The sequence below is a fragment of the Aythya marila genome (genome assembly GCF_965140915.1).
Source record: "Aythya marila genome assembly, chromosome: 10".
NCBI lineage: Eukaryota > Metazoa > Chordata > Aves > Anseriformes > Anatidae > Aythya > Aythya marila.
The window spans coordinates 22,001,336-22,019,400 of NC_139051.1; the positions used below are offsets into that span (position 1 = coordinate 22,001,336).

General features: G+C 39.2%; 1 protein-coding gene across 1 annotated transcript; it reads right to left on the reverse strand.

Annotated features, from left to right (window-relative positions):
* Positions 1 to 9,692: 9,692 nt before the first annotated feature.
* On the reverse strand, positions 9,693 to 11,850 carry HESX1 (HESX homeobox 1; the record flags this gene model as incomplete). The annotated part of the gene is made up of 4 exons (XM_082767960.1): positions 9,693 to 9,791; positions 10,903 to 11,004; positions 11,315 to 11,520; positions 11,637 to 11,850. 4 exons carry the CDS (start codon positions 11,848 to 11,850, stop codon positions 9,693 to 9,695), a joined length of 621 nt encoding a protein of 206 aa, XP_082624086.1.
* Positions 11,851 to 18,065: the final 6,215 nt, after the last annotated feature.

Sequence of the window (18,065 nt, forward strand, 5' to 3'; positions counted from 1 at the left end):
TCAAAACAACTTTTCATTGGTCAAACAACTTTGAATATAACGACAACAGTAAACACCCAGAAACTTCCATGCCTTAATGGCTGGAGAACAAGAAACCAGCTGGAGAACAAGCAACCCCAGACTGCATGGAGTCTCCTGAATCACCCTTCTTTGTTCCCTCTGAACTCTTTTACATTCGTGATGGCCTCATCATTAAGAGCCTAATGTTATCTCAACCACGGGGCTTTCCAACCCCCATGGCCACATTCCCAAATCTCCCCCTTCTTTATTAATATCAACCATTTTCTCAACACGAATTACCACTCCATATATAACACTGGGAAGCCCAAAATACCAAGACTGGTCTGCATTTTCTGTGTCTCTTTTCCCTCATGTCATGCAAATATAGGGACTATTCCCCAGAAATAAATCTGGAACTGATGGCTTTTCAACATCCCTAGATTCCTCTCCCTCACAAATGCTGCTTGCCCATTAGGATCACAGGAGGTTCCTTTGTGATTCAATCAGAACCAACCCCTCCACCCTCAGGTGCCCAACAGCCCCAGCTCCCTCTCACAGAATGAACTCATTACATAGTAGTAAATCCTAGAAAATGAAGAGACAAAAAGCATCAACCTAGCAACTGATAGAGAAACTAAGTCAATCCAAGGAATCAAAGCAAACGTTATTTTACAACCAATGTCTGATTTTTTTAATTTCTATTTATTTATTTATTTATTTTAATCAATAATTAACCCTGACAGTTAATCTCAACTATATGAAATTACCTTAATTTCATGTTAGGTAAACAAGTCTTTTGTAAAATCCAGCCATACAAATCTTTGGATGACTTTTTGAAGGCACATTTCTTTTCAATTACAACACAGCATTAATCTGATACACAACAATAAAAAATCCTGGTTGTTGTTGCTTTAAAAGTACTTTCAGTACAAAACTTTGGACAACAAAAAAAATGCAGATGTACCTATGTCCACTAGGAAAGTTATAATGAACAGTTTGCTGGTGTGCTAGCTTGCTATTTGTAAGCACAGACTTGATAAATAAAATAATTGCAAATACGAAGTTATAAATGACTATGAGTGGTGTTCTAAATGTTATAAACGAAGTCTCAATTCAATCTGAATTTAGTAATATTTATGAAAGAAATATTCCCAAAAAGTATAAAAGGCAAGTAAACAGCGCTGGATGTGCGGGAAGTCTACACTCCACCAACAAGCACACACGAACATCAAACATTCTAAATATACAGAACATTGCTTTTGCATACTATACCTGAATATGCCTATACATACGTACAATCAGGAAAGGTAACAATCAATCTTTTAAGTTCCATGACTTAACAGTCTCCATTTTCCATTCCTTTTGAATAATATGTCTCGCTTCAAGTTGTCATGCAACTCAGTCTTCAGGCCTTACATATCCTGTTCCTCCTGGATAGAAGCATATTCATCTCCTTTTCAAGGCCAATAGACCTGGGTCAAAAGTCACGTCCAGGTCAGCAGGGGGCATAACAGCAAAAGCCTTCAATGGCTGTAGCAGCAGAGGGGCCCATGGTGTAGCAGTCAGATCAGTAAACGAGCCCACAGCTCCCTCACTGAAAAACCACACGTGTCTGACTGTGGTCCCACATGGCACTTTAAGGCTTCAGTGACTGCTAGGCAGGTGCCGAGCAATCCCACTGCAACCTTGTCATTTTTAGTTGCAGAGTCCCACACCTTGACATCAATTTGGTCCCATGTTTCAGGATCATAAACTGTCTGATTGTTAATAAGGAGAATAAACTGTAAGGTTACCAGGACAGTCTTTGTTCCTAAGGATGTATGATTCCCCATAATGCGCAACTGCTTACCAGCAAGGGGCAGTTGTGTGCACAGGTCCGCTTCTCTCAGATTGAGCTTCTCTCCAGCCTATTCCAGCAACTATTTCCAGCAACTATTTCCAGCGCCTATTTCCAGCAACTTTCTGTACGAGCTTCTCTGAGCAGTTTGCTGAGTTTGGCCGAACCTATCTTCATGAGGCAATCAAAGTGCCTGTTCCTGTCCTGGTCTCCATTCTGCCAGCCTGTTCCTCTTCACTTCTTTTTCCTGCTTCTTTATTGATGACATAACTTCATTGCGTTGCCTTTTTTTTATTTATCTTGAGGGCAGGCTCCCCTCTTATACCCTTCTCTCCACAGCAGTTCTTCTCAAAACAACTTTTCATTGGTCAAACAACTTTGAATATAACAGCAACAGTAAACACCCAGAAACTTCCATGCCTTAATGGCTGGAGAACAAGAAACCAGCTGGAGAACAAGCAACCCCAGACTGCATGGAGTCTCCTGAATCACCCTTCTTTGTTCCCTCTAAACTCTTTTACATTCGTGATGGCCTCATCGTTAAGAGTCTAATGTTATCTCAACCATGGGCTTTCCAACCCCCATGGCCACACTCTCAAATCTCCCCCTTCTTTATTAATATCAACCATTTTCTCAACACGAATTACCACTCCATATATAACATAAATGTGGGCTTTCACAGCTAACTGGTAATTTAAGACTGTTTCAAACTAGCCGGCTTTTTGGCTGGAAGTTTTTCACTGTCCTTGTAAATCGATCAACTCATTACAGGGTCAAATTTTGCAGAAGGAGGGGGAGGAGGCACTCCAGGCATCAGAGCCGAAGCCCCTCTGCGGCCTCTGGAGAGGCCCCTGACGGAGCAGGCTGCCCTCTCTGGCCCCCCGGCCCTCCCTGATACGTGGGAAACTGACCAAACACCACAGCAAAACATCTAGACTGTTACTTAGATAATGCTTACATCCTCTTTCCCTGCTCATTCAACTTCAAACAACTGTGTCAAACATTACATAGCAAACCTTCAAGACTTTCAGTAACCCTTTTTAACACTTAATTTCACCAAAGGTTCAGTCATTGGCCAACTTAATTCTAGACCTTTCTCCCTTCAGGATGCTGAAATAACATATCAGTATACCATATTTAATCCCATTTTCCTTTTCTCATCTTTCTTCCACTCCGGACATTCCCACCTGAAGTGGCCAGCCTGGCCACACTTAAAACATCCCATCAAAGCCTGTCCCTGCTAGGATTCAGGCTGCAACACAGGCAGCCTTCCTTGCCTGCCATTCCTTCATTTCTCTTCCTCTCCTTTCCATCCTGGCCCTGACTCCCCCTGAAGATTTTCTTCCTCTTTCTCCAACCCTCTGCCTCACTACCTACTGCACTGTCAATATCGTGAGTTTCGCTATCTGCTTTTCCTTCTCATCTCCCCTCCTGACGCACACCTTCAGGGCCTCCCGCAGGAGGGCCCCTCAGTGACTGTTCACTACATCCCCCCACCTTCTGGAGCATTTTCTGTGCATCTTGCCAGGCTTTAATCACAAAATGAACTTTCAAGAGCCCTTGGGATACCGGGTCCTCGGGACTCATCCCCAAGTACTTTCTCATTCTGACCCCAAGTCTCTCATAAGATTTCTGTGTAGCACACTATTATTATTCCATCCAGGATTGGCAAGTGGGTATTTCTGCCCTGCCGGTATGCCCTGATCCTGGAGGATGAGCTCTTTCCCATTTTTGTATAGCAGATCTCCTCCTGATCATTCCCATTTCTTTCCCTGTAAACAACATACATGTACTTATAGACATAATTCCCTTCCCCAAGAGTATAAATTAGGTCGTAGGAACTGGTCTAATAGTTCAGCTAGCCAGATGGGGTCCTCATTAGAGACTTCATCTCCTGTTAAAACTCCTAACCTCTCTGCTGGTAAGGGAAGGGGGGTGTAGTTCACCTAAGACGATACACAGTTAAGTGTTAGTAGTGTTAGTGACTCACAGAAAGCTGACTCCACAATCAGTAAGATTGTAAAGTAGGTATGTTTATTCAGTGCTGGGCGGCATGGGGGTAGTCCCACCAAAGTCATGCGCGCCTAAAGCAGCAACTTGCTGTGGTTGTATGCAGTAAAGAGCTACATATGCATGAAGTTTCCCAATATGCCTATACATATGCATAACCTGTCCCTGCTTAGTATTAAAATTAGCTCCAATAAGTCATTTCCATAAACTCCTCAGCTCTGCGTTTGCTCAGTGCCTTGTGGTGGTGGGCATTGAGGGTCATGGGGATGAAGTAAGATGTTTTCATCAGGGTTGAACTTTTCACCTCATCTCTTTATGCATGCTCTCTGAGGCTTTGGTCACAATCTGGGCCATAAGGTTGGTTTGATCTGGTTCTTGGGTCTGAGGGCTCCTGTTTTCTTGAGGCCTGTATGTTTAACATTCTTTATCTTGTCCCTTTGTAAGCAGTCCTCCTTATCTCCAACCCCTTGTTTAAAGTCTGAACCATGAGGGGCTCCTGTTATCTGGAGGCCTAAGCGCAGCACAGGTGCAGTACATAGCACCTATTCATAAGCAATCGCTCTCTAATTTCTAATCCCAATGATTCAGCAGGGTACCACACACTAACGTTCCAGTTCTGGAAAATGGGGGTGTACTGCTGTACTAGGTCTGGCTGGGATGTTAACTTTCCCTGCAGCAGCCCATACAGTGCTGTGCTCTGCACTTGTAGCTAGAACAGCACTGGTATCACACCAGTGTTGTGTCTGCTGCTGAGCAGTGCTGGCACAGCATCAGGACTCTCTCTAACCCTCCTAGGGGGAGGGCAAAAAAGTGAGAAGAGAATCATCACCAGGGCAGCTGACCTAAACCAACCAAAGGGATATTCCATACCATATGATGTCACACTCAGCAATAAAAGGTGGAAACAGGAAGAAAAGGGGAGGGGTGGGCTCTCATTGTGAAAATGCTGGTCCTCCTCTTGTACACCAGCTACATGCGTTGAGGCCCTGCTTCAAGGACATGGTCAAGCATCGCTCATTTGAGGGAAGTAGAGAGTAATTTCTTTCCTCTGCACTTCCACATAGCCTTTATTTGTTTTGTTCGTTTTCCTCCCTTTTTTCCCTTTCCCCTCTCCTTTTTTTTTTCCCTTTAGTTAAATTGTTTAGATAATAATAATAATAATAATTAAGGAAAGATTATTATTTCCCCCTTAGTTAAATTATCCTTATCTCAACCCATGAATTGTTCTTCACTTTACTTCTTCCCCTCCTCATCTAAGGAGGGGGAGTGAGAGAGCGGTTGTGGTGTTTAGCTGCCTAGCATGGTAAAACCACCACAACTGCCAAGCACTTCACCGTGCAAGGGGTACCGCACACCTGAGTTTACCAGATTCACTGGTGTACTGCCAAGCAGCACTTCCCTGTGCAAGGGCTTACCGTACACCAAATTTCCCGAGACTCTTCCTTTCTCTCCCTTATCTCACATTTTGTCGGTCTCCGGCTACGCCCCTCACAGAGCTACAGAACCACAGATCAGGACTGCACACTCACTTTGTACAGAAGTACATCTCAATCACACATCACACAGAGTCTCACCCGACCCCCAAGGCAATGCTTAGTATTTCTTACCTTGGTCTGTGCACAGAGTTACCGGATCAGTTCTTAAACCGGAGTGCCTACCTTCTTCCTTTAGCCACTACTTCACGGATCCTGCCTCTTTAATCAGTCTTGGGCCCTCTGTCAGCTCTCCACAGATCCACCACCATCGATGCCCACGACCACTGAAATCAGCGGGGCATGCCTTCCTGCTGCTGCAGCAGTGGGGCTCCCTCGTAGGTGACCGGATCCCGGACAAGCCTCCAAATTGTGAGAAACACTCCATAGCCAATAACTTAGGCTCAGGCAAGGATCTCAGTGAAGTAGTAATTTATTCTCGATTGCAATCGCAGGCACCCCACAAGCAGGAGAGTGCGCCTACTAGTTCCAAAACACAGTTTATATACCTTTTGATGACAGGACCCTCTCCTGTTTCCCCACTGAGTGGGTAATCCAGGTTCACAATCTATCTGATGCTTCACAGACAATGCATGGCCTTCAGTTGCCAGCCTGTTAAATTTCAAATTTCTTTTGACTGTTTGAAGTGGTAATGTTTCTTCACTTACCTGACTTGACACCATGATTTTCACCTAAATGTTCTAAGGAGTCTGGTTGTCTGCATTGTACAAGGTCACCTGCTAAATTTTCTTATCACTGCAAGCATATCTCAGTACCAGATTCCTTACTTTAAAACAATGTAACTCTGCAAAAACAACATTTTTATTCCCACAGAATGAGCACTGGAGCCCACGCAAGGCAACACAGATGGGAGAAAAGGAGGCTGTGGCTTCACAAATATGCAGGTCAGAATAGGAACCAAGATGACTGATACTTTTCTGATCACAGTTCTGAAAGGTAGGTAAACAGAAACACTGCAAGACAAAGTATGCAGAACTGGGATGGGATGAGATTTCAGTATGCACAGTGATTTCTTCTGACAGTTCCACCCGTTATTCTTAGTTGCCTAGGCACAGCCAGACCAAGTAGCAGTATTACATGCACTACTAAGGCAGCCCAGAAAGCTTCATGTTATCAGGAGTTACAAGCTTAGAAAATCTTATGAAGTACAGACTAATATTTTAAGATGGAAAAGAAATTCAAATGTATTTGAGAAAGTCATTGCCACAATTTAAACCCAAACTTGTCAAAATAGGCATAAATGTGAAGTTAAAGGTTCTCTTTTAACTATTTACTTTGGGATGAATGATCTAAGCCAAGATTAATTACATAATGCAATCATGTTATTCAACTTTGTGCCCCTCACAGGACTATGCACAACTCTCAGTACCTTCCTTACACAAGCCATCCTTCTAGTAACATTTGCTAATTGAAAGCTTGAAAGCTGGACACCAGAGCTGGTGCTATTATTTTACTCCTTCTCTTAAATTGTTTGTCTGAATTCCGACACCTGAGACAAGTTCCATTATAAAAGACATTAGGTGTATTTAGGTATTTGCTAGATAATAGAGTAAGGTTCTTAGGCATCAATCTGGACAGATTATTCTAATCTGTTGTTGTTGGAAACCTTGTTTCCAGCAGTAAAGTTAACAATAGTTTCAAATTACCAGCACTAAAGTTAAGCTATGGGTAATATGTTTTGAGGTGTGAAGAAAAACAAAATAGGAACTCATGCATTCATGATATTGTCTTTACCTCAAATAAGATCTGTATCTGAATTGAGCTTTCCTTTCTCTAAAACTATTCCTAATGGATTTGGCTCCATTTAAATTGCTTTATTTGTGATTGTATCCTGCATTCAAAAATATTTAAGAGAACAACAGAAATTCACTTAATAATATTTATTGTAATTGTCACTTCCTAAATCTAACAAAGCATCAATAATTAATATTTCAATGTTGGGTAAAAAGCTTGGTGCTTCCACACTAAAATAAGCTTTCCAGAAGCAAAGTCAAGCAATTCAAGATTTTAGGACTTCTACAAAAATGAAGGCAATAAACCCATGAAGTTACAGACACAAAATGGCAAATACCTGTAATATAGCTCTAAAATAATGCAGCTTTTAAATAATATTTTTAAGGAAATATAGAATTGGATTTTATTGAAAGTCTTACATCTCAACCTATCATCTAAAATATTGACTAAGGACTGATGTTGGATCATCCTTTCCTTTAGCTTTTTCTATGAAACTACATAAGATTAAGTTTTTAACATCAGTCCTTTTCTTAAGCTTACCTCTTATTCTGTAGGACAGCATTTTCTACAGGGAACAACAATTTGCTTTTCATTCATGAAATGAGATGAATGATGTATCTGGTAAAATCCTAAACCAACTGTACTTTGCAATAACTTGCAAACATTCAGCAAAGCTATATTAAGGCATCCATTATTACAACTGAAATGTAAAATACAGATTTCTAAGAACGTAAGCTAAAAGAAAAGCAGAGCACACATCAGAAAGAATCAAGAATGGTCTGGAAGTAGTAAAGACAGGTCTAAAATTTTAACCCTACCTCTAGAGATTATAGTGCATTGAAAGTAACATGCCAGAAGAAAAAAAAAAAGTAATTCTGTTGTCATTTTATTCTTATTAAACATGAAAGTACTACTAGCCTAACTGCATTCAGACAACTATGACAGTAGAAGGATTTATACAATTTCTTCTGCACCTCCTCCCTCCCTTTTCTTCTCCCCCCCCCTCCCCCCATTTACATTTAACCTGTATTAACAATGACAAACTGACTTTCATTTCCTCATAAGTGACTCCAAAGAAACCAAGTGTCAGAGGCCTGGTGGTGAGCGCATGTAGATTGAAGACAGGCTCAAGTTCTTCCTCCAGTGAATATCAAAGTACTTCCTTGAAAAAACTGTTTCCTCATGAAATTTGGAAATCAACAGCAGAATGTATTATAGCTTAGTGGCTAGGCATTCCTTCAAGGCAGGAGAGTCAAACATCTAAACTTAGAATGAGATACAAAGAGGATTTCAAAGTCATAAGCATTCTTCACATAATTTCTGCTCCCTACTTTTCAGAGGTTTGCTCTTTTTGTTTTTCAATCTTGCATATTAAAAACCTTTTCTTTGCGGCAGATAAAATGATTCAGCTCATTTTTTTCACTATTGCAAATATAGTTTTGGTTCAAAATAAAACTTATTTTTCATGTCAGCCAAGTGGGAAAACCCAATTAATGAAATCTTATGCCTAAATTCTTTAAGATTCACCAGTTGTTGTGGGTTGAAATTTTAATTAAAGTCAGTGCTTCTACTGACCATCTGCCATCATTTTGTGTTAAGAAAATGAGTTTATGCACATACAGCTGGACCCATGTACAATGTGCCTCTAGTAAGTAATGTGGACCAGTTTCACTGAAGGACACCAGCACTTCAAGCATGTGGTGCTTTAAGCTCTGCTGTACAAGCAACAGCATAGACCTGTACTTACCTCTGGCCATGATGTAGAAAAACAGTTTATTTAAATAGTTTAAGGCCATCCTTATGCATACTGACTTCTGGCTGAAAATCAAGTATGAGGATAATTAATTTTCATAGAGTGTCTGATAAAAAAAATATTCAACAACCTAAAATTAATGGCAATGATCTGGATAGCTGATCTGGTCCCAACTGATTTGATCCTATGAAATGCTGCATTCTGTCACTACAAGATAATTATGGCAACTCTGGAACTGCAACACTCACACTGAAAACGAAGGAGATAGCTGAGTTGAAGCATTAAACAAGCAAATATAAATGAATTGAAATATATAAAAGAATATTAAAATTTTAAGCTTTTTTTCAGTGAAACAATGGTTCAAACTGAAAACAGTCAGCTGAATGCTAGTCCTTCCATCTTCATGGAGAACTTATTTTTATTTTAGAAAATATGTTCTTTTTTATAGCTATTTAAATTCTATTGCAATGCACAATTTCATATATCAAGCACTTTTTTTTGCATATTGAGTATTTTACACTTCAAAATTATGTAGCTTTAGGTCTCTATCAGTTAAGCCTGCAGTAATTCACACAAGCTGAAAATCTTGTGCAACCCAGAGTTTGTGTTTTTTAACTGTAAAAAAATATATACACTTTTCTGAAAGTATTTATTAAAATATATAGAAAAGTTGACTTTCTCCACAAAAAGTAAGTTATAATAATACTTCGAGTATTTACAGTTTATTTGACTGAAAATCATTGTAACATTTCAAATCTAGTGATAAAAATCATATAATTAGTATATCATTACTTAGTACAAATTATGACAATAACTAGTAATTCTTCATGTTCTATTGTAGTAGTATAGTGGCAAACCATCCTTTCTACTCTAGCAGGCTGGAAGTGAAAGTATTTTTCACCATTAGAAACTGTGATTCTCGGTGTGATCTCTTCAGCTTTGCACGACGGTTCTGAAACCAGATCTAAAATTGAAACAAAAGTCATGGTTTTCAGAAATACAGCACTGTAATCAGAGCAAGCTTTGAAATTTAAAAATATTCACACAACTCTACAGTATTTTGTGAAATGACAGTAGTTTGGAAGCTTAATAAAAAGTTAAAATCTGAAGACAGTGACCAGCACTAATTAAGACTAAGAAAATAATGCCCTTAGTTTTGCTGGAAAATGAGAACCAGCTTCACTAATACAAAAATTAGTATCAACTTCAGTGACACTGAATGGAAGTTCCTAAGCAGCTGCAATTCACATACAAGTCTGAAGGTGTAACTTCTTCAACTGCTTAATTAATAGCAGCACCAAACTCCCCATCAAGCCCAATAAGAACTCAAATCAAAACCATAATAAATACCAAGGCGAGGCCTGAATTCTAATTTTTATGGTATGCTTATCACATTTGATTAGCTGGAAATGAATAATTAAAACCCTGAGTAGATTTTGCTTTTGGCCAGATACATGGCATAGGCTCAAATGCTGGTTTAACACAGTTGTACTCTCCTGACACTCAAAATGCTAATCTACTAATTCATTCCAAGAAATTACTTCAATAGTTGTTTCAAATTTGTTTTTTAAGTATGTTGACATGCATAATTTTAAAACCAGGGAGCAAGTGATCAAGTTCCACAAACAACTAGAGATTAACAAAGCAGAAATCATAGAAATATTAGTGATAAATGTCTCATTGATGCTATGGAAAAAGGGTTGGGGTTGCAGAATGAATTCAATGGCTGTCATTTCTCAAATCACTCAATGCATACTGTTATGTATAAATGCACACTGCTTTAAATTGATATTAAAATTATTGTTACTACCATCATCTGTCTATTTATATCACCAGACAGTACAGACATATCACAAAACAGTACACATGGATGGAAATATCCACCATATTATATATATCACCAGACAGTATACATGGATGGAAATTTTTTTCTGAAAGAAAACAATTTAATTTAATTTAAATAATTAATAATTAAATAATTATAAATAATTATATAAACATTATAATAAATAATTAAATAATTAAACAATTTAATTTAATTTAAATAATTAACTTTAAAGAAACAATTTAATTACCTGGATCCTGTCTTCATCTAAGTCTAATTTGCGAGCTAGTTCTTCTCTAATATCAATGCCGGGGTAGGAGTTCATTTTAAAAACATTTTCCAAGACTTCAATCTGAGGAGATTAAAATAAACTTTTTGAGTAATCATCGCTATTGTTACCGGAGTTAAAATAAATAAATAAATAGAAACAGCTTAACTTGTTTAATAGAAGACTTCCAAGCAGTGCTTGGACAATTCTGCTTTCATGAACAAACATCAACCAGATGAAGCTAGTAACATTATTGTGAATTTACACTAGTTCTTAATTACACTTCTATATGGAGAGATACACAATACCAAATTAGTCAGCTGTTTTAGGTTTCCACCAACAATTTACTAAACTGCATTGTTAGTCCTTTATTAAATAGTAAGAAAATCCCTACCTGGTTTCTACTGAAAGCGGTTCTTGGTCTTCTACCCCTGTACCAGCTCAATTCTCGTTTGAAAGATAGCCTTTCAGTGACTGAAAAATATTTTTCACATTTCAAAACTTTTTCCTCTTGCATTGGATCACTGTTAGCATGAAATAATGAATTTTCATAGGAAACAACAGGGATTTGCAGATGGGAATTACTGTCATCACCTAAAACTAGAAAAAGCAAGCAAACGAACTTCTATTTACTGGTTTTCAGTAGAAACATGACAATATATACTTTTTTAAAAGAGTAAAAGCTTGAGAAGTTAGAAAACAGACTGCTGGCTTACCCAAGTTGGTGCATGCATCCATCCATGGTCTGTGAGGTTTCACTGCAGGAATGCCATCTTTCTTCTGCTCCAATCCCAAAATACTTTCAATGGAAAAGGAACACTGCGTGGTTTTATTTTCTACAAAACTAGATGCTTTCTGAAGATTCTGAGACGCTGATGTATTAGCAGCACACAGCGATGTACTTGCCATGATTTCACCTTCAGCTAGCATAGCACGTATACTGTACTTGCATTTCTCCCAAAGTCCTCCTTATAGCTAACAAGGGGGTTGGATTTGCAACGTCATTAATTAAAATCTTTTATTAGAAAGTTTTAGCATGTCAATGAAAACTCTCCCACCAAGAAGCACGAGGAGTTAATTGTTTATTTGTTTGCAAGTAATTAGCAACTAATGGTGACACTAGGGGGGGCACCAAGAGGGACAAAAAGCGTTATCTCTCCTAACCAGAACATCAACTTAACTTCCTCAAAAGAAGCTATGCACAAATATAGTACTTCTCCTTTATTTGAAATCATTAATGTATAAAATCATTTTTTTTTTAAACTTTATACTCTAATGGACTCCACTTACCTAAACATAGCAGCTCGATAGGAAACCAGTGAAGTAATAAGTAATCTCATTTAAGTGAATTTCCTTCCAAGGAAATTTAAAAATAATCTCTTAATGCTATTAGGATAATCCCAATGAAAATGCCTCTGTTTTTTCATATGCATATGTAATGGTTAACATGGTCAATAAAACAACAATAGCTTTTGGCATAAGGCACTGTGCAGTGGGTTGGCAATGTTGTCAAATCTCAGTGTAATTGCCTTCCAAGTGCCTGGATTAGTTAGAAGGAACAGTTGCACCAACTATTTTAAATAATTAATGCATTCATTTTTCTTATTAAAATAATTTTGTTGCAGCTTTTTTGAAAAATACCATATGTGAAATTTCCTGATCACTCTTTAAAACATGTGAACAAAGCTTGAAGTAATACAAACCGCACACTCAAATTTACTGGTCTCAAAATACCCTTCTAGTGCTAGGTATTCCTCCTTTCCTGTAAGTGGGTTTATAGCCAATAGAAATTTATTTTACAGAGCATGCATTTAAAAAGGCCCAAACTCATGAGTAATAGAGAGAAAGGAAGTAAAGCTTTTGTTTTGAAGTTCAAAGTTTAAAAAGAGTATTATGATTTCACTTATTATAAAGTATCAGATATAACATCTTTATATTTAAACTCATCTGTAAGCCCCAAAGCAATTGCATATGGTCACAACCACCTTTTCATTCAGGGTACCCTCTTTACAAATGCTTCCTTTTCTTATTTTAGATAAAGCTATTTGATAAATGCAAGCATTATTTTAATTTCAGAACACAAATTTTACCAATCTTAAATAAAACTTTGCAAACATGACTTAGGACTGTGCACTTTCAGAGGAAAAATCTGTCCCTTTTTTCCTTGTTTCACCATTTTCTCATAAGAGTTTATTCTGTGTGATCAGTCACATTCTTATGACTAACAATTAACATTATGCAAATAAACAGCATCTCCACTTCGATTGTCTGTACATTTGTAAACCGTCCAAGCTCAACCTTTAGGAATGACAGAAGCTGGAAAACAGCCAGGGAAATAGCACGCTATGGAAATGACGGCGCAGTATTGAGGAAGATTCTAGTAAGAGCTATGCAATGATACAGAATTTTATATCAAAACAATGTTGAGCTGAATAATGTTGACTAAGTGCTGTGCAATGAAACTGTTGTCAAACCAAACTGAAAAAGTGGCAAATCAAGAAGTGATCTTACCAAGAAACCTTATCAACATATACACGTATTTTGAAGTGGCATCAGAATAAATGCAGTGACCACCTGCTAGCTAAGTTCTAACCAGCATTTAACAGCCTCAGCAAACACAAAGTATAGATGCAGAAGAAAAGGCACAAAAATCAGTATAAGAAACAGCTGTTCATTGGCCACTGACATACCTTGTGATGATATCAATGTAGAGGAAGAGTAACAAGTCCCATGGGACTGCATAGGGCACATCAGTAAGGCTCCCTTTACACATGATCAGCACTCCCATCAACTTATTGAGCAAAGAGCAAACTCTGATGGTTTGTCTGCTAAGAAAGCTGGCTTAGAAGTCCAATTAAAGATCTATGACAGAATGTCAAAATTTAGAATTCCGAAAACATACTGACAGTTCTTTAAGTAGATGTCCTGTACTTGAACTCATATGCAGACGTGGGGCAAAAAGAATACGTAGTTTGTGTTAATCAGATGGGTAAGGCAGTGTTGTGTCTAAAGAAATGCTTACCTGATAAAATTTTCCCTCAGATTCTCCTTAACACTTGAACGTTCCTTTCTTAAGGAAACCCAGTGCCAATTTTCAGAAAGCTGCAGAGCAGATAAAATACCTTTTCCTAACTGGAAGAGTCAAGAGCGCCTTGGCACTTTCATGCGTTATGAACCTTTTCTGGTTTTCCGCAAGAGCCTCTAACATATTTGGTAGCCTCTGTAAAAGTCTCTTCTGACCAGAAAGTTCCATTATTTCACAGTGGAATATTTGGTGAACTAGAGGTCAGTGGGAAGTGACGGCCTTACAGCCCTTTATGTTTCAGTATAGTTTGTCCCAACAAGGCAACCTATGATCTTAGCTAAGCAACAGGTCTCCTTTTCTTGACTGCAGACACTTGAGTATTCAAACTGCACATCAGGCCCAGACGTTACTGAAGAGATAAAGCAAAGCCTCTTGCACACCAGTGATCGGTAGATGAATCTTCTGCCTCTACAGGTTCTACATTCTACATGGAATATCAGCTTTACAAGTAAAAAAGGGAAAAAAAAAAAAAAAAAAAAAAAAAAAAATTACATCTCCACCTCCTTCATTTGGAGCTGCTTACCAATTTATCCGTCCTGAAGAGGTTTCATGTACGATCACTAATAGACAGTCTCTAGAATTCAGAAACTAATGTGGACTTTAATAATACAAGAAACCTCCTAATGAATATAAACAGCTGGTTTCCAAATACAGACCACTATTTGTTTTTTAAGTGCAAAAAACCACCACCAACAAAACACAGCACAAGCACTGATACAAAAACATTTCAGAAAATATTTATTTCACCTGAACAAATAGGAATGAAATTAACCTGGGCCACACAATTAATACTCAGATTACCACATCCATCAAGTCCTAAACTGGTAACTACCTTCCTAAGTGATCTCTTCAGGAAACTACCAAGAACTATCAATAAAGACAGACATAGGTGTTGATAAGAGAAATATTTATGAGGCACGTATCTCCACAAAATTAACCATTAAGTTAATTGACTAGGTTAATTGACATTTTGGTTTCTCTGAGACTGTCAAGGATTAAGAAAACCTTTACAGCTAGTTTGCTTGCAGTTGAACGCTCTCATTTTTTAATGACGTTTATTTATTTAAGGACTTGTCAAGGAAAAGAGATCCTAGTAGCACTCAAAAAGAACGTTCATAAAATAAGCCAAAAAACATGTAATGCATTTGCTCAGAAGTCAGAAACTGATCAAATACTGCCATCTGGTGTTTGTGCTCGCCCAGCTGCTAGTTTCCTCTATAATGTTATGCAAATAGGAAACTTACTATTAAAATAATCATACTAATTTGCTCAATGTTGAATTGAATCAGACCTGGAGACTGCAGTGCAGTAACTGAAACATATCGACACTATTTTTAAACTGAGTGCATGGCTGCAACTGCATACAAGAACTGGAAGTATCAATTCAGATGTTCACAGCTTGCTCATACAATGCTTTCTAACTTCTGAGGTATTCACTAAAATTGAAACACCATGAATCTAAGAGACCTTTATAATATTAATGCCACTCCATATCACTGTTTATAAAGATTTCATTTGAAAAGAGAAATTATTCTATAGATAACAAGTCTGTATTACACCAAAATTACATATACAGAGATAAATCTACTGAAAGTCTGGCTGAAGGTCTAACATTCAATTGTTGCTACATTTCTTTGAAGAGAATCTTGTTCAGTTGTAGAAGAAAGCTATTTGTCATTAATATAAAAATAAAAAGCCAACAAACCATTCCATAAGAAATATGGGTAAAATGTTTTCCTAGGGGAAAGCTTGCAATGTTTTAGATTCAAGTAAAGGAGAATTTGATAGTAAAGAACCTGATCTGATTTCTAGGAATTCACACTGAAAGTATAAATAGAGCTTGAGCCTTCACTCAAACTTCATCTCATTATCCCAGCCTATTGGAAATGAGCAATACTTCTTTTGCAACCCATGTGAACTTACCTATGGAGTTTTAGCTAAATACCTTTGCAGGAGCAACAAGAGCAATGTGACAAACACATTGAAAATCCTGGGTAATGAATAACAGGATAAATCCTTAAACATGCAGAAACAATTCTCTTACAGCATCACATACCAGAAGGAGCAAACTCATATAGAATCATAGAATATCCTGAGTTGGAAGGGACCCATAAGGATCATCAAGTCCAACTCCTGGCACCACACAGGTCTGCCCAAAAGTTTAGACCATGTGACTAAGTGCACAGTCCAATTGCTTTTTAAATTCAGACAGGCTTGGTGCAGTGACTATGTCCCTGGGGAGCCTGTTCCAATGTGCAACCACTCTTTTGGTGAAGAATCTCTTCCTGATGTCCAGCCTAAACTTCCCTGCCTCTCCATTCCCCCTCGCAAGGAAGTTGTAGACAGTGATGAGGTCCCCCCTCAGACTCCAGGCTGAACAGGCCCAGTGCCCTCAGCTGCTTCTCATATGTCTTCCCCTCTAGGCCCTTCACCAACTTCATTGCCCTCCTCTGGACACTTTCCAACAGTTTAATGTCCTTGTACTGTGGTGCCCAGAGCTGCACACAGTACTCCAGGTGAGGCTGCACCAGTGCAGAGCAGAGCGGGACAATCACCTCCCTCGACCAACTAGCGATGCTGTGCTTGATGCACCCTAGGATACGGTTGGCCCTCCTGGCTGCCAGGGCACACTGCTGGCTCATATTCAACTTGCTGTCAACCACAACCCCCAGATCCCTCTCCAGCGTCTCATCGCCCAGTCTGTACATATAGCCAGGGTTGCCCCGTCCCAGGTGCAGGACCTGGCACTTGCCTTTGTTAAACTTCATGCGGTTGGTGATCGCCCAGCTCTCCAATCTGTCCAGATCTCTCTGCAAGGCCTTTCCACCCTCATCTGAGTCCACAACTCCTCCAACTGTGGTGTCATTAGCAAATTTGCTCAGAACTCCTTCTAGTCCTACATCCAAATCATTTATAAAGACATTGAAGAGGACTGGCCCTAAGATGGAGCCTTGAGGGACCCCACTAGTGACCATCCGCCAGCCACATGTGGCCCCATTAACCACAACCCTCTGAGCCCTGCCCATCAGCCAATTGCTCACCCATCGTATGATGTTTTTGTTAAGTTGTATGCTGGACATTTTGTCCAGTAGGATCCTATGGGAAACTGTGTCAAAAGCCTTGCTGAAGTCCAAAAAGATCATATCAGCTGGTTTCCCCTGGTCAACTAGACAGGTGATCTTATCATAAAAGGAAACCAAATTTGTTAGGCAGGACCTACCCCTCATGAACCCATGTTGGCTGGGACCAATGACTGCATTGTCCCCAGGTGCGCTTCAGTAACTTCAAGGATCATCTCCATAATTTTACCAGGCACTGACGTGAGACTGACAGCCCTGTAATTGCTAGGGTCTTCTTTCTTGCCCTTCTTGAAAATTGGGACAACATTTGCCAGCTTCCCGTCTACTGGGACCTCTCCAGATTCCCAAGATCATTGAAAAATAATTGAGAGAGGTCCTGCAATGACATCAGCCAGCTCTTTAAGCACCCTGGGGTGAACCCCATCCGGACCCATGGACTTGTATGGATCCATGTGGAGCAGCAAATCCCGCACACGTTCAGGGTCGGTTGGGAGTTTATCATTCCCACCATCATGGTCCTCCAGCTCAGGGCACCCTGGGTCCTGAAGCCCATCATCAGCATTGAAGACAGAGGTGAAGAAGGCATTAAATATCTCTGCTTTGCCTATGTCATTGTCTGTGAGGAGACCTTTCCCGTCACATAGCAGACCTATGTTTTCTTTGGTTCGCCTTTTTCTGTTCACATATCTAAAAAAAACTTTTTTATTGTCTCTCACAGACATGGCCAGCTTCAACTCTAGTTGGGCTTTGGCCCCACAAGTTTTCTCTCTATAAATATGAACAGCATCCCTGTATTACTTCCTCGTCTCCTGACCCTCCTTCCAGCAGCTGTACTCTTTCTTTTTCCGTCTAAGCTCCAGTAGAAGATTCCTGGTCAGCCAGGCTGGACTTCTGCCCCACCTACCTGACTTTTGACTGATATTTTGGAATCGCCTGATCTTGTGCTTTTAGGAGGCAGTGCTTAAAGATTGACCAGCACT